The sequence below is a fragment of the Rousettus aegyptiacus genome, unplaced genomic scaffold (genome assembly GCF_014176215.1).
Source record: "Rousettus aegyptiacus isolate mRouAeg1 unplaced genomic scaffold, mRouAeg1.p scaffold_m13_p_5, whole genome shotgun sequence".
NCBI classification, from domain to species: Eukaryota; Metazoa; Chordata; class Mammalia; order Chiroptera; family Pteropodidae; genus Rousettus; species Rousettus aegyptiacus.
This window is the reverse complement of record NW_023416308.1, coordinates 117,913,817-117,930,012: the sequence shown is the minus strand read 5'-3', so window position 1 is coordinate 117,930,012 and position 16,196 is coordinate 117,913,817. Positions and strand designations below refer to the sequence as shown.

The 16,196-nt window shown below is 56.6% G+C and overlaps 2 protein-coding genes across 4 annotated transcripts; both read left to right on the top strand.

Moving 5' to 3' along the window:
• Positions 1-3,676: 3,676 nt before the first annotated feature.
• Positions 3,677-9,151, top strand: CABP2 (calcium binding protein 2). 3 transcript variants are annotated; one of them, XM_036220671.1, is made up of 7 exons: positions 3,677-4,054; positions 4,262-4,350; positions 6,600-6,630; positions 7,462-7,596; positions 8,081-8,190; positions 8,307-8,454; positions 9,018-9,151. In XM_036220671.1, the coding sequence occupies exons 1-7, from the start codon at positions 3,754-3,756 to the stop codon at positions 9,041-9,043; spliced, it is 840 nt and encodes a 279-aa protein (XP_036076564.1). In that variant the 5' UTR covers positions 3,677-3,753; the 3' UTR covers positions 9,044-9,151. The 3 variants fall into 3 exon arrangements, with proteins under 3 accessions (XP_036076564.1, XP_015987546.2, XP_015987571.1); XM_016132060.2 differs by having other exon boundaries at positions 3,940-4,054; positions 4,262-4,490; XM_016132085.2 differs by lacking the exons at positions 3,677-4,054; positions 4,262-4,350 and having other exon boundaries at positions 6,165-6,630; positions 7,462-7,602.
• Positions 9,152-13,191: 4,040 nt separating this feature from the next.
• CDK2AP2 (cyclin dependent kinase 2 associated protein 2) lies at positions 13,192-15,810 on the top strand. The gene is made up of 4 exons (XM_016132200.2): positions 13,192-14,303; positions 14,608-14,708; positions 14,795-14,927; positions 15,298-15,810. Exons 1-4 carry the CDS (start codon positions 14,222-14,224, stop codon positions 15,363-15,365), a joined length of 384 nt encoding a protein of 127 aa, XP_015987686.1. The 5' UTR covers positions 13,192-14,221; the 3' UTR covers positions 15,366-15,810.
• The last annotated feature ends 386 nt before the right edge of the window (positions 15,811-16,196 follow it).

The window sequence follows — 16,196 nt, the reverse complement described above, 5'->3', positions numbered from 1 at the left end:
TTCGTTCACATGCTGGGGCCCAGAGCGCGCGTGCCCCGCCTTTGTGCACAAGCATCACAGGCTTGGGAGAATGCGAGACCCCCTGCCATCCTGTGGAAGAGCCTCCTCCCAGCTCATGCCCTCCAGCTATCACGCACGGTCAGATCACCAGGGCGGGCTGTTGCCAGGATGGCTTGGCTCTTGCCGCGGTGTTCCAGGTGGCTGCTTTTATCCACAGTCCTCTGGCTCCATAGGCCCAGCCTGTGGTCCGGCTCTGTGGCCACCCTAGGGTCTATTGATCTGGAGCTCAGAAGCACGGCTTTCCCAGTCCGATTGGCCAGGCACCTTCCTGTGTCCAACTGCCACCTCCAGTCCTCGTAGACATCAGCACCTGTCTCGAGTGGGTTTTCAAATACATATAAACAGCCTTATTGTTCCATAAAATTCACCCTTATAAAGTGCACATTCTGTGGTTTTTAGTATATTCAGTGCTGTGCAGTCATCACCACTGCCCCATTCCAGAACATTCTCATCACCCCGAAAATAAACCCTGTACCTATTAGTAGTCATTCCCCTTCCCCCCGTCCCCTGGGAACCACTCATCTATTTTGTCTCCATGGATTTGCCTATTCTGGACATTTTATATAAAGGAAATCATATGCTGTATGGTCTTTTGTGTCTGGCTGATTTCACTCAGCATAACGTTTTCATGGTTTATCAGCACATCATTCCTTTCCATGGCTGAATAATATTCCCTTGTGCTGATATGTCACATTTTGTTTACTCATTCACACATCGATGGACGTTTGGGTTGTTTCACTTTTTGGCTCTTCTGAATAATGCTGCTGTATACATTTGCATATGAATTTTTTTTTTTTGTTCTAACTTACATTTCAATTCCTGTCCGTATGTACCTAGGAGTGGAATCTCTGAGTCATATGGTACCTTGTTTTGAGGAACTGCCAAACTCTTCCAAAGGGGCTGCACCAGGTTATAAATCCAACAGCATCATACGAGGGTTCCAACTTCATGTCTTCGTCAACGATTGTTATTACCTTTCTTTTTTACTTTAGCTATCTTAGTAAGTGTGAAGTCATGTCTCAACATGGCTCTGTGTATGGTGCTTACCGGATGCGAAGCCTGAGTTTGGCCTGTGGGGAACAGAGAGTGGAGAGGAGCCATCATCCTTGCCATCAGAGAATTCACAGCTCAGAGTGGAGGGAGACTGATAGACACATTCTTCATTCCCACATTGATTACTGTGTGTCAGACAATCAGTGGGTTAAACATCAAGAGAGACACTGAAGTAGACAAGGTCCATATCTTAACTATCTCCACCATAAAGGACTCTTTTAATGAAGAATATAAAACCTTCGCTGGCAGTCTGTCTGTATGCCCATCTATACATCCACCTATCCAATCATCCATCCATCCAACAACCAAACATTCAACCAGCAGTCCACCAAAACATCCACCTATCCATTTATCCACCCATTCATTCAACTACCCACCATTTTTTTAAACCATGCATCTTTCCATCCATTCAAACATTCACCCAACCATCTACCTATGCAATCATGTATTCATCCAACTGCCAACCATTTAACCATTAGCCCATCAAATCATCGACCTATCTTCCTATCCATTCAGCCACCCATCTGTCTATCCATCCAACCATCCATCCAATCATGTATTCATCTCTTCACCCATCTGTCCATTCATCCATCCAACTTCCTATCTACCCACCCAACTATTCGTCCACCTGTTCATCCATCTAACCGCTTGTCCGCCCTTCCCTTCCCTACTCAATCATCTGTCCTTCCAGCTACCAACCATTTAAACATTAATCCATCAAATCATCCACCCATCCAACCAACCGCTCACCTAGCCACCCAGCTGTCCACCCATCCACCTAAATGTTAATCACTGATCCATCTGGACATCCTGGACCCTAGAGCTGGGACCTCAGCTTGGCTAAATCGAAACGGCCAAGTCAAAAACAACATGATGAATGCCCTAAATGCTGTTCATTGAATGAGAGCCAGGAAGGATTTCTAAGCCAAGCTTTCTTCACCCAGACATGAAGGCTTTGCTCCTTGATTAAAAACACTTCACTCCCTGTACCCTGACCCGCTGTAGCCCCACTACTTTGGCTTGCACTTTGGGATACACGTTTGGGACACACGTTTTCACCACTTCCTATCTTCTTAGGGGGTTATTTGGACACGAAGTCATTCATCCACCATTTTTTTGAGCCCTTCTGGGTGTCCTCGCCAACCTGCTAGGTCCTTTGTCATTTAATTCTCACAAAGGCACCATGAGGCAGGTACTAAGTCAAACCCCATTTTTTAGATAAGAATACAGAGGCTCAGAGAGCTGAAACACCTTGCCTGGGTCACATGGCGAGGGCTTGGGGAAACCCGGGCCTGCGGGTGCTTTTTAAGACCTTGCAGAAAAGGGGAGAGCTCCTGTCTCTGAGGGATTTTCGCAGTGCTGCCTGGAACGCAGTGCACTCCTGGCCTCTGGGGAGAGATGGAACCCAGGGTGCAGAGGGGCTGAAGGGTGCCGGAGGCCGAGCCTTCGGATAGTCAGAGTGAGGGGTCACAACACGCCCCTCTGGCCCTTGACCACCCGGCCAGTGTCCCCTCGCCTCTGAAGCCTGGGCTTTGCCCAGATCCTCAGGCCATCAGGGCTGGGTAGTGGCTGCTCCCTCTGCCTGCACAGCCACCCCTCTCTTCGCCCCTCGGGTCTTGTCTCGCACCTCACTTCCACAGCCCCTCGGTCACAGCAGCCTGCCGGGCCTTCCTGCAGTGGCTGCTCCACAGTCATTCTGGGCTTGTCGAAGGCTCATCTCCTGCCAGGCGGAAGGTCCCAGGAGGCAGGAACTGGGTCCCAGCACCCAGAGGGGCACACAGCAGGTGCTCTGCAAACATTTGCTGAAAATCCGGCACCTCTAAAATTTTCTTCAACTAATTGCCAGCCATACCCTCTCCAGGGGCTACTGACCCTGCCTTCCTCCCGAGAGCCTCCATCCACATGCTCTGTCAATCCCGACACCTGGAGCCCTCCAGGTTCACGGCTGGTGCCCACCAGGGACCCAGCACTGACCTGGTTTAAGCATGAGTGGGCGATGCCAAGAATGCTGTCCCACCCCCTCGCCTGGTCCATGAAGCCCCCCCTGGGTGGGTGCCCCAAGCACTTGGAAGTTGTCCGCTGACCCTTTTCTGTGTTAGATAAGGCTGAGAGCAGGGCCTTTGGGCAGAGAGGTATCTGTCCTGTGGCCCCAGAAGCTGGCCTGGATCTGGGTCCCAGCCAGCCTCAGATATTTGCAAAAAGGATACACGAATGGATGGCCACGCATGGCGAGAGAGGCCAGAGCCAGCAGCTCAGGTGGCAGGTGTCTGGCAGGATCTGGTTCCCTCGGACAAAAGCTGGTGCAGGGGGGCAGGTGAATAAATCATGAGAGGCCTGGAGTGGGGCCGGGGCAGGACAAGCGACCTCATTCTGGGAGGTGAGGAGCAGGCGGCTGGGTGGTAAGTGGGTTGGGGACATAACGAGGGGGGACTGCCTGGCCCGCCCCACCCTTTTCCCTGAGAGGCAGGAGGTCGGAGGTCAGCAGAAGCTAGGGGGAGGTGCCGGCAGGAGCGGGGAGGTGAGGAAGCCAGGCACCCTGTGGCGGGTGGAAGTGGGCAGGTCTGGGGTGGGGCTGGGGAGACCTGTCTTTCCAGAACCCGGGAGTCATCCTGGGAGTGGGGTGGTGGGGAGAACAGAAGGATGAGGATGAACAGACAGCGAGACAGACAGACAGACCGATGTAAGACAGAGCCCCAAGCGACAGAGAGATGGGCTGAGTGGCCAGAGAGCCCCACAGACACCTCTGAACGAATGTCAGCAGAGGATGGAGGTGGAAAGAGGAACTGTAGGAAATGTCGGACGGACGCAGAGGGACAGCCACAGAGCGGTGGGCCAGAGGGGCAGAGAGCAGGGCAGAAACCGAGGAGAAAGGACTGCGGGGAGATTAAAACCAGGAGCCAGAGAGGCCAGTGGCTGCGCGGGTGGTCCGGTGGAGCTCTAGGTGCAGTCCGCGGCCAGCACGAAGGCTGGAGGGCGGGGGACGAGGGGAAGGCTGGGGGGAGGGGCTGTGCGAGAGGCATGGTAAGCTAGGAGGGAACTGAGACTTGGGGGGTCTGGGGCCCTACCAACCCACGGAGCGAGGAACAAGGAAGAGCAGGGACCTCTGAGGACCACACCCACAGCTGCCCACTAAGCAACCCACCCACAGGACCAGGGAGACCGGAGCGGGGCCGTGTCCCCCAGCCAGCAGGAGGTGCCAAACCCTCGTCTCCATGGCCCTTCCCCAGGGCCCGGCAGGTGACAGCCTCCCCACAGGAGACCCCAAGCCCTCTGAGGGCACTGCAGGGCCCAGTGGGGCCACTGGCAGCCCAGCAGCCACCAGGCGGCGGGTACTCCTGCAGGAGCTTGAGGCCCAGGTGCAGGCGGCCTACGGGCAGGTAAAGTGAGCAGGGGTATGGGGCTGTCCTCAACTGAAGGGTCCATGAGGGAGCAACGGGGTCCCCACACCCCAACTGGGGCCCTATAGGACAGACCCAGGGCCAAGCCGAGGGAGGAAAGCCCGGACATGCATGTGGATGGAGAGGTGAGTGGATAGGTCCGCTGGCCCTGTGAGCCCTGCGGCCAGCCCATGCTACCAAGGTTGGCTCCCTACGATCTTTGTCCAAGTACAAGGGTCAGGGGCTGGTCCAAGAGGTGCAAGGGCAGGCAGGCTGGGCAGGTGCTCCGAACTATGAGCCAGGGCCCTGGCAGGCAGGAACAGGGGCTTCCTGGGCTGGGACGAGGTTGCCTCCTCTCTCAGGACAGGAAGTTGGGGGGCGGTATCTGCAGAGTTCATACCATCGTCTGCCATTCTGACGGGAGAGACGCCTCAGCCTGCCCTAGCACGCCGGGCACCTGGCTTCCTCCTCCCAGGTCTGGCCTCCCTTCTGAAGATGTTAAATCTCTCCAGATTGGGAGCGATTAGGAGTAGGGGTTTGTGGGAGAGAGATGTTGGAGAGGGGGTGTCTAGAAGACCCTCAAGAGTGAGCACAGGAGGCTGGGCATTCCAGGGGGCCTCGGGCCCGAGTGGCCTCCCTCACCAGCAGAGATGCTCAGAGATAATCCCGGATTAGGACCCAAGCCCCCGTGCCCAGGGCTCCCCGCCTGCCCACCCGCCCCCGATCTTCCCCACAAAACCCTAGGAAAATCCCCTGCACTGCTCCCAGACTCTCACGGGGAGTGGCCGGGGGCTGGCAGGAGCCCATAGTGCCCGCTGGGGCCCAGCCCCAGGCCGTCCCCAGAACTGCAGGCCTGGCATGGTTCCGGGGCCCATGGGAAACTGTGCCAAGCGGCCCCGACACCGGGGGCCTAAGGTAGGAGGGCTAACGGGGAGAGGGGAGGACAGGCGCCTGGGCTGGACCCTGGAAGGGTCGAGTGGGTGGGCAGAATCTCGCCTGAGGGTTAAATGCGGGCACGGAAGGGGGATGGACGGGTTGATTCTCACCACCCTAGACCGAGGTTTTCCCCAGAAGCCCTTAGACTCCGGGCCCCCCTGGTCTTGGCTCCTGTGGATCCCTGGGCCTCCCCTGCCAAGCTCGTCAGGCCCCCCAGCTGCCCATTTCTGCTCTCTGCTAATCATTCTCAACCTGGGGGATGCAGAGCCCAAGCTCAAGGTCTCACTCTGCCACTGGCTTTCTGAGTGACCTTGTCTGAGTCCCTTGCCTTTTCCGGGCCTCAATTTGCCCAGCTGAACAGTAGGGGCTGGAATCTTCCAGCCCGGAGTGGTAGTAGGTGAAGGCCCCCATTCTCCTGCGCTGGGTGCCAAAGACAGGAGAGGCTGCTAGCCGGAGGCGGAGCGCGGCCACTGCCCCGGCTCACGGCCGGCTCTGCTGCAGGACAGCTGGCAGTGGCCCGGCTCCCCCGCAGGGGGCCCCCCCCGCAGTCGGGGCCCCAGCCTCAGCCCCCAGGAGCATGGGGACCCCAGGCCAGGCGTCCAGGGCTACTCGGTGCTCCGCAGCCTGGTGGGGCCCGCCTGCATCTTCCTGCGGCCCAGCATCGCCGCCACCCAGCTCGTATGTACAGCCGCCAGCCCGCCCGCCGCGCCCTCGCTCTGCCTCTCCTTACGCAGAGGGGCAGGATTGAGTGGGGAGGCCGGAGCAAAGGCACACAGGTCCCGGGGGGTGAGGGGCAGAGAGACCCAGAGGAATATCAGGTGGCAGGGTCCCCAAGAGCGGGACAGAAAGAAAAAGAGACAGCGACTTCGAGGACCCCAGGGCCAAGCCCGAGGTTCTGTCCAACCTCTGGTCCACCTCTGGCCAGTGAGGCTCCATGCCCTAGAAGAGGGTGGCAGGGGGCGGGGGAGGCCCTGGGAGAGGCCTGGGCAGGTGGCAGGAAAGGGGGTGACCTGAGACCCCATGCCAGTCAGCATGGATGGATGCGAGGAGCCGGGTCTGAGCAGTGTCAGAGACAAGCCCTGTGCGTGTGTGTTATGGGGTCCTGAGTGGGGAGCCCCAAAGAACAAGAAGGGAGGGGTTCAGGGAATTTCTAACCCCTCTGTACCCCCTCAGGACCGGGAGCTGCGGCCAGAGGAGATCGAAGGTAAAGGGTTTCCAGAAAGAACTAGAGTTTCTGGAGGGGTGGGGTTAGGGGTCCACACAGGGGAGGGGCGCTGGGCGGAGAGGGGGAGGGGCTGAGCAGTCTCCCAGAGGAACTAGAAGCAAGGAAAAGGCTGCAGGGGACTCACGAGACTGGGGACAAGGTTGAGCATGGGGGGGGCGGTTGACGAAACCCCCAGCTGTCAGCAGCCTGGCCTCATCTGCCAGGTGCGTCCTCAGGCCCTCCGATATTTGATATTTGTTCATTCAGCAAACATTTCCTGGGCGCTCACCGTGTGCCTGGCCCCGTGCCGAGCACCGAGAAATGGGACAAACGGGACAGACATGGCCTGTGTTCTCTGGAGACAGACATCGATAAGTCAGATACGGATATAGATGTTGCTAAGCACTGTCAAGGAAATAAACAGTAGACTGGGGGGGGGGGGACGGCATTTAGAGGTGACGTAAAGACCAAAGAGGAGGAAGGCATGTACCAGACTGCGAGCCCCATGAGGTCAGGGACTTCATTCCCCCCTCCCTCCTTTCCTCCCTCCCCCCTTTCCTCTCTTCCTCCTTTCCTTCCATCCTCCCTTCCTTCCTTCCTTCCATATCATATCCCCACTACCCAGAGCAGAGGTTGGCACATAGTAGATGTCCCTGAAATATTTGCTGACAGAATGAATCACAGGGATGGCACGTGCAAATGCCCTGAGGCAGCAAAGAGACATTAACGTTTAGGCGGAAGGAGCGACTGGACCATGGGGAGAGGGGTGAGCCGATCCAAGCTGGGCCCCGGAGGACACTGGGGAAGCACTGACCTTGCCCCGCCTGGCAGAGCTGCAGGCCGCCTTCCAGGAGTTTGACCGAGACCGTGACGGCTACATCGGCTGCCGGGACCTGGGCGCCTGCATGCGGACGCTGGGCTACATGCCCACCGAGATGGAGCTGATCGAGATTTCACAGCAAATCAGTATGTGCCTCAGACTCGTCCCACCCCCCAGCTCTCCAGAGGCCAGGGCCGGGGTGGCTGGGCAGCCCGGGCACAGAGACACCTGCACAGGTCGGCTCCCGGAGCCCCAGGTCATTCCCCAGGCGAGGACTCTGCCTCCAAAGCACCTCATCATCCCCTACGAGGTGGGCAGGGCGAGGATCATTATCCCCACTTTTTAAACGAGGAAGCCGGGTATCTGAAAGGTTAAGTGACTTGCCTAAGATCACACAGCCAGATCGTTGGAATTAGGACTTGAACCCAACTGAACTTGTCAGGAAAATACAGGAAAGCCATCAGAGGACACAGATGGCCCAGCCTGTGGGGCCCAGAGGGAGGGGAGGGCAGGTTCAGCAGGGCAGGGGAGGGGCACGTGGGTCAGAATGGGAGGGCAGAGGGCAGAGGAGGGCCAGGGCTGGACGGGGGTCTCCGACAGCCCAGGGTCTCTGACGAGCGTGGCCCCCAGGTGGCGGGAAGGTGGACTTCGAAGACTTTGTGGAACTAATGGGCCCCAAGCTGCTGGCGGAGACGGCGGACATGATTGGCGTCAGGGAGCTGCGGGACGCCTTCCGAGAGGTGCGGCCTCTGGGGCTGGAGGGCGGGCAGGGGCCTGCGTGTCTGCTCTGAGTGGCGGCCCGAGCGAATGCATGATTCAGTCGGTGACCCAACGCCACGACCAAACGCCACCACAGTTCGACACCAATGGGGACGGCTGCATCAGCTTGGGCGAGCTCCGGGCAGCCCTCAAGGCCCTGCTGGGAGAGCGTCTCAGCCAGCGGGAGGTGGATGAGATCCTCCAGGACATTGACCTCAACGGGGACGGCCTGGTCGACTTCGAAGGTACCACCCACCCCGGAAGATTTTACAGATAAAAAAATGATAAAGACGGCGTTATCACTGTGTGCCAGGCCCTGTGCTAAGCCCATCTGAGTCCTCTCCCATTAAGAACGCACAGGAACCCAAGAGGAAGGGACTGTTGTCCCCTTAAGCAGGAGAAGAGAGTCCGGGTGCTCAGCAAAAGGAAGTAGGTGGAACCAAGACCGGATCCAGAACCCAGGTCTTCCTCTACGCCGCATTTCCACAGAGGGAAAACAAAGGTTAAGTAATCACAGGAAGCCAAGAAAAACCAATATGTAGAAATTCTCCAAAGTAGGCCCCAAAATTGTTTCTGAGCTTCCTAGTGGCCAAAGCGAAGAGGAAAACAGGTTCAGTTACAGGATGTTTTTTGTCCATAAGACCAAGCCCCTCTCCCTGGCCCAGAGACCAACTCCTTATCAGATCCAGGGGACCCCCTCGCAGGCACTGCCTTGACTGCACTCCCTCTCACCTCAAGGCCAATATGTTGACCTCACCCCTAGTGGGGTCCAGAGAGCAGACCCGAAACCCTGGTTTTGTCCTGGCAGAGTTTGTGCGAATGATGTCTCGCTGAGCCTGCACAGAAGCCGGAGGCAGCAGAAGGGATTTGGGACCACAGCCGCCACCCACCAGTGTGTTCCTGGAACCCCAAAGCCTCCAGCTGGCACCCTCTGCCTCTCCTCTCCGCCCTCCGCCTGTGTGCAATGCCTTCGCCTACCCTCGCCCCGACCCCCAGCCCCTCCACCAAGCCCCTTGCTCATCTCCGTTTCTCTGACAATAAAGCACCTTCAGGCCCGGGGAGATGGCTTTCATCTATCACTTCCTCACCTCGGAGGACTCAGTATTCGGCCTCCAGAAGGCCAATCCTGGGCCACGAGCCCCCTCGACTGTGTGCTCCGGGCGGGCAGGGGCCCTCTCTGGATCCTGGCCCAGCACACAACAAGCGTCAGAAACATGCCCAGGTGAGTAAACCCGACCTGCTTCTCCCAGAGCTGGCTGTGCCCCTGGCCGCTCACCCTGTGAATGGCCGTGTCAGGTCCGGGATTACGCCAGGGGGTGAGGGGAGTGTGTGAGGGCTTTTCTCAAGCTCCAGCTCATTCTCTCTTGGGAGGGTGCTGCTCAGAGCCCTTCGAGAAAGAACTTTAATTCTTCCCAGCTTCTCAGCTGGAAGGAGTGACTTAGCTGTCAGGCTCTGGCTATGGGCCCCTTTGGGAGACACCTCAGCGTCTGGGCTGCCCTCTAGCTCTTCCCAAAGCCCCCAGGCACTGACCAAACACAGTGGGGGTTGGGACATGCGCATTTCTTCCTGACTCAAGGCTCCTCTCCTGGGGGGTCCCTGCCTCAACCTCCCCGTCCGTTAGCCATTAGCCGAGGGCCCAGCAGGCTGGTCGCACATCACAGGCCCTTCGGCCAGCCCTGCTTTCTCGTGTTTTCTCTGTCTTGAATTCCTAATTCCACCTCAGTGTCTGCCTCCTGTGAGACCTGAATGACACGTCTCCTCACTCCAACCCTGCCCCGGTCTTCACAGCTCCATTTTCCAGCTTGAGGAAATCAAGAAGCCCAGCCCAAGTGACTTGCTAGAGGTCGCACAGCCCCAGGGCCGTCTGTCCCCTCCAGTGCATGTAGCACGTGTTGCTGGAGGGCTCTCCCTAAAACATCACTTGCATTTGGTGACACTCCTGCTCGGGAACTGGCCGTTCGGGTCAACTCAGCTCCTTTGCCTGGTACCTGAGGGGTCCAGGAGGGCAAGGCACTAGCATAAAGTCACACACAATTAGGATGACCGGAGGTGGGATCTGCATTCAGGCCTGGGGACTCTGAAATCACAGCGCCAATGAAAGAGGTGCCTTAGGGTCAGTGTGGCCCCAGGACAGGCCTCGGCCTCTTCCAGCTGCAGCAAAGGCCTGGTCTGCAGAGCTCGGCCGGAAGAACTGCTCCCGCCCGCTGGGAGAGCTGACAAGCCCTGACCTCCTGATCGAAAAAGGGTGGGAGGTGTCGGCCCTGTCCCTGGTCCTCACCATCACTGCTCCCAACAAGATGGCCTTGGAACAGCCACCGGTGCCCTGCCCAGCGCAGAGCCTGGGCCCCGAGGTGCCATGGCTGGCTGCAGCGGCTTCAACACCACTCACCCGGAAGATCCCAATTAATCCTTAATCCTCAATTAAGTGATCTCTCCCGCCAGCCAGTCTGGCAGGCCTGGGATGAGGAGGAGCTGGCCCAGGCCTGCAGCTTTGCTGGGAGCCATGGCCCACCCTCCCTCCCACAACCCTTTGCTGGCTGGCACAGATGGCGTCGCCGCCTGTGTCCTCTTCGCAGGGGCTGGGGGTAGTGATGAACACGTGCCAGGGGAAGACCAGGGCCTGCTCGGGGTCAGCTTCCCACCACCCTCTGGCCCCAGCCTGGCAGGCTCTGAGGTCTAAGGATTGAGGGGTTTTCTGGGATAGTCTTAATTGTCTGCACTCTGTCTGCTATTACCCTCAGATCTCATGCATACCCTCCCACCCCAAAAAGGCTGCTGGCTCAGAAGGTCCCAAACAGACGACAGCTGGAGGAAGGACTGGGGCGGGGAAGGAAGAGTAGGCAGGCGGGGCCTATGCTGAGCTGAGAGTCCCTTCCCCGCCCGAGAGAGGCACCTGCCGCCCACTCCACCAGCCGTTGCCAGTCAGAGCAGGCCAGAGCCACGAGACCTAATTTTCCAAGAGAAGCTAGACATTCTGATTTTTACGTTAAATCTACTTTAAATAGTTTGAGTATAACATACATTCAGTAAGGCATATACATCTTGTATAAAATTCGTTGAATTTTTACCTGTGTGTGCACCAAGGTAGCCATCAAGATATTATATCCACTTATTTTAGAACAGTTCTAGGTTTAAACAATTATTTTGAGGCTAGTACGAGAAGTTCCTGTGTATTCCACACTCAACTTCTCTTATGTGTTAGGCAACTTCTCTTATCTGTATGCACTAAGCTGTGTATATACACATTTACAAATGTTTCTGTATGTAACCGATTGTATCTATATTGAGCTAAACATGAGTTAATATTGATATCTCCAGTTCCAACCCACTACCAGTCTAGACTCTTTTCCTGGCTTAGCTGCAACTTCTCATTCCAGCAGTGAAAAATAATCCATCCTACTAGTTAATTTTCAACTCTAGTGTACACACATGTGTAGTGCTTTCAGCATTGTTGACCCATACCCCCGTTGGAACCACGTCGCTAAAGTACTGTGCTATGTTCTTACACATTCCAGATTAGCACCTTACTCCCCCACCCCTTTGGAGAGCCTGTTTCACGCATTTTCGATACAGCTAGATTCTTTCGTCATATTCTGCATCCCATCCTGGGATCCCAGATCACCTTAACGATTTTTTTTTTTTTAAACTTGAACACGTCAGAGTTTGCTCTTTGACAAATGCTTAACGTCTTGTATTCACCATTACGGTTTCACATGGAATAGTTTCACTGCCCTCAAAAGAAGTCCCCTGTGCTTCACCTACTCGATCCCGCTCCTCGGCACGCATGGCAAGCCATCATCCGTTTCCCTTCTGCACAGGTTTGCCTTTTCCAGGATGTCATACAATTGGAATCATACGGTACGTGGCTTCGTCAGACTGGCTTCTTTCACTTAACAATACGCCTATCTGTGTTATTTTCTGGCTAAGTAGATAATTTCCTTTTGTTGCCAAACAGTCCATTGTATGGATATATCACGGTTTATTGGTCCATTCACTTATTGAACGGCACCTCCATCGGGAAGACTTCCGTGATGCCACCAGGTAGGGCCCTTCCTCTAAGTTCCAATGAACCTTGTCCTGGTCTCCACATTGTCTTACTGTGTGCCTTTGCCTCCCTGTGTCTCCCGGACACTAGGAGTTCCTTAAAGATTGCCGGAGCCAGCCGGCTGAGATCGAACAGCACCTGAAAGAGGGGGGTGAAGCCTAAGGGAAAAAAGAGAAGACAGAAAAGATCTTTCCGGGAGGGCGTATGGTCAGAGCTGCAGCCCCGAGTTTATTTAGCATAGCCTTTTTATGTGATTATTGAATACCATAATCAATCACTACGTTACCATAGCAAAGCGCACCATACATATCTATAACAATGCTCGTCAATTACACATGATCATACATAGCCCTGTTTCCAAGGTTGTAAAACATTCTGTTACCTTCAAAGGTGAGTTTAAGAGGCTCACCAAGGTAACTTGACTTCTTGTTTCCTAGAACCATTGGTTAAGCAAACTCAGTAGCCATGTTATGGCTTCTGCTACTGACTTCTTCAGTGCCTCGTAATGGCTTCCGTCATGTCTCAAAATGGCTCCCGACAGAAGATAGAGGCCGTGGGCATTCATTTTCGTATCAGAACCAGTGTCCAGCACAAGGCCTGAGATAAGAGGATGAAGTCAGAAAATATTTGTTGGGTGAATGGATGAACGTCCTGGGGATGAGAAAAATCTACGGGCTTGGGGGCATGAAGGGCGCACAAGGCCAGAGAAGTTTGGAGGAGAAGTTGCCTGGGAGAAAGGGTTACTGTTTGGAGTTTTCAAAACCTAGGATAGTGAGGAATAAGATTTGACGGGAGGGGTCTGGGTGGAGAAATGGAAAGGTTCTGAGGCACTGGAGTGAAATATAAAAAGCGGAGACTGAAGCCATAAGCACTTTATGAATCTTCATTTAATGCATATAACAACCCTACGAGATAGTTATTAGCGTCCCTATTTTACAAATGGAGAAACTGAGGTGAGCCTGCTCCAAAGGAGACCGCTAGCGGGCGTGGTGAGAGAGTCCAACGTCAGTCTGACTCCAGGAGGTGCTCTTGTCCAAGATCCATCGGATACAGGGCCCGGCGTGCAGTATTTAACGAAGGTTTGCGGTTCCTGCTACTGTCATGATGAGGCACAGGCGTGAGTCCTTAGGGGAGCAGGTTGAGGAGGCTTCGAGGTCGCCTTTAAACCTAACACCAGCCTAGACCCTAGAAGCAGGTAATTCCGTGGAAGAGGCGTGGTGGTAGCGTTGGTGAGGAACCCGTTGCCATGGGAACAAGCCGAGGCTTTACGAAGCGCATGCGCAGATCGGGCACAGGTTGCTGAACCGGCGAAAGGTGACGTAAAAGCGCACGGGGTGGGGCGCAGGGCTCGGAACGTCAAAGCCCCGCGTCCTCCGGCATCCAGGGTGGAGGAAAGGTGGGTTCCACGGCGGCGACGGCGGCAGCGACGACAGCGACGACAGCGACGACAGCAGCCCCAGCGGAACCAAGACCGGGCGGCGCGGAGCTGACGTGCAAAGCAGCACGAATGGAGGCGTAAGGGCGGTGCCCGTGCCCGTGCCCGTGAAGACACCCTCCGCGCAAACGGCAGCGGACCAGACCCAGGTCCAGGCTTCCGAGGCCCCGCCTCTCGGGTCTTGGAACTAATCCGATAGAGAGCGCGCGGGCCCCGGCCGCGAACTCGCCAATTGCGGCGGGTGTCGGCCACCGCCCAATCCGGAGCAGACAGGTGCGAGGTCCGGAAGGCGGAGACCAATCAGTAGCGGTTGCGACCTGTTGGGGTCGGTTTCGACCAATGAGGAGGCCCGAGTGACATCTTTGCACACCAATCGAGAGTGAGAGAGCATTTGTGCCCGCCCGCCCTTCCGGCCTGTGCGCTCTTTACCAGGGGCGTGCAGCCCGCCTGCCAATCAGAACGCGGCTGAGTGGCCAGGCAGCCAACCCCGGAGGAGCGGCCGGCCGGCGTCCGCCGCACCCAGGAGTTGGGGATGTCCTACAAACCCATCGCCCCCGCCCCCAGCAGCACCCCGGGATCCAGCACTCCTGGGCCCGGCACCCCAGTCCCCACAGGTGAGGATGCAGTTCCACCCCTGTTCGCCTGCCTGGGTGGTCAAGGTCTCGAAGGGAAGACGGCCTGAGTTCTGCAGTACTGGGCCTGCCGCCTACCCTCCCTGAGCCTCAGTTTGCTGGCCTGTGAAGTGGGCGTGGTCACGTAAGGGCCTGGAGGGGTCTAGGGGGTGGGACTTGTCCCTGAAGTTGAGCATCCAGGAATGAATCCCTTCAGAAGGAATGGGGCGAGCGGGGTCGGGGGCCTGGAGCGCTGGGAGGAGGCGTCCCTGTCCCGCGCTGACCTGTTAACTCGCGCATGTTGCAGCCGGAAGTGTCCCATCGCCGTCGGGCTCAGTGCCGGGAGCCGCTGCCCCTTTCAGACCACTGTTTAACGACTTTGGACCGCCCTCCATGGGCTATGTGCAGGTGAGTGGGACCGAGGGATTGCCTGTGATTGGGAACTGGAGGCCCTCTGGGGCCTGATCTCACTGCCCTGTTTTCTTTTGACATAGGCAATGAAGCCGCCCGGCGCTCAGGGCTCCCAGAGCACCTACACAGACCTGCTGTCTGTCATAGAGGAGATGGGCAAAGAGATCCGGCCCACCTATGCTGGCAGCAAGAGCGCCATGGAGCGCCTGAAGAGAGGTGAGTGAGACCAGGCCCGTCCGCCCGCCCACCCACCCACCCCTCCAGGAAGGAAGCCATCTGGAGGTCATGTGAGCCAGGCCTAGACTAGGGCCAGTATCATTATCCGGAGATGTATTGAATTGAATTGAAATGAATTGAAATTAAGTCAGTTTCTAGGGGAGGGCCAGGGAATCTGTATTTTAAGAGGGCAAACTTGAGGATTATCCAAACCTCTATTGTCATCCAGCTCTTCCTTAGATTATAGTCCCTCTTGCTGAAGGGAAAGGGGGTAGGGAGGGAGGGTTCTTCCTCTGCGGGAGGGCGGGGCAGGGCGGGACTGTGGAGGGTCACTGAGACCCTGTGTGTTACTTTCCCACCCCCATCCCAGGCATCATCCATGCCCGGGCCCTAGTCAGAGAGTGCCTGGCAGAGACAGAGCGGAATGCCCGCACGTAACAGGACGCGCCTCTGCCTGGGAGAGGACCTTTCCCAGCCATTGCAGGGCACCTGCTTCTCCCTGGCCTTCGCCCCGAGTTGCACTTCCTGTCCTGTGTCCCTTGGTGGGTGCCCTCCAGGAACCAGGGGTGGCTCTCACTCCAGTTGACAGCACTACGTGGGACCCCCGCAGTAGTTAGCAGCGAGGTCACTGTGAGTCCCACCCATGACCTGCCAGCAGTGTTGATCCAGCTGGAGCTCTCCCCTTTCTGTGGCCCCCACCACTCAGCACTTACCCAGGACTTCTCACTACTTTGTTCCAGACCCCTTCTCCCCCAGGAGGGCCTCAGAAAGCCTGTCACCTCCCTGCCTTGTCTCCAGGCCGTAGCCACTCTTTTCTCAGTGTGTCTTTTGCTAAACATGCCCTTTTTGTATAAATAAAAGATAATTTGGAGTTGTTCTCTCAGCTCTTAGTCTTTCTGAGTCTGGTACTTCTGCTAAGCCCAGGTGGGCCAGGAAGAAAGAGGGAAAGAGGAGATTTGGAGTGGTGCAGAGGGTGGAAGAGAGGCCGACTGGGTCTGGCCTGGCCCCCACTGGCCATTGACTTTGGAAGGGACCCTGCCCCTGTCAGCCCTCAGCCTTTCCAGCTGTAAGTAGTGGAAAGAGTTGAGCTCCACTAGCTTAGAGCCCTGTCCTCCACATGGTGCCACCAGGGGGCAGCGCAGGGCCTTGGCCTTCTCCACAGCTGGAGGGCAATGTCACCCGTCTGGGCCTAGAGGGCTTTACTTCTGGATTAGCAGTGATGCTTGGCAGGATGGAAATGCCAGTTGGCTTAAGCTATGCCCTCACGTG

What these genes read in the sequence shown, in the direction of transcription:
- CABP2 (XM_036220671.1), top strand. Translation starts at nt 3,754, where the DNA reads ATGAGGATGAACAGACAGCGAGACAGACAGACAGACCGATGTAAGACA. An exon ending in GTGGTCCGGTGGAGCTCTAG is followed by an intron (nt 4,055 to 4,261) that starts GTGCAGTCCGCG and finishes ACCCACCCACAG; the next exon opens with GACCAGGGAGACCGGAGCGG. An exon ending in CCTTCCCCAGGGCCCGGCAG is followed by an intron (nt 4,351 to 6,599) that starts GTGACAGCCTCC and finishes GTACCCCCTCAG; the next exon opens with GACCGGGAGCTGCGGCCAGA.
- CDK2AP2 (XM_016132200.2), top strand. Translation starts at nt 14,222, where the DNA reads ATGTCCTACAAACCCATCGCCCCCGCCCCCAGCAGCACCCCGGGATCC. An exon ending in CCTCCATGGGCTATGTGCAG is followed by an intron (nt 14,709 to 14,794) that starts GTGAGTGGGACC and finishes CTTTTGACATAG; the next exon opens with GCAATGAAGCCGCCCGGCGC. An exon ending in CATGGAGCGCCTGAAGAGAG is followed by an intron (nt 14,928 to 15,297) that starts GTGAGTGAGACC and finishes CCCCCATCCCAG; the next exon opens with GCATCATCCATGCCCGGGCC.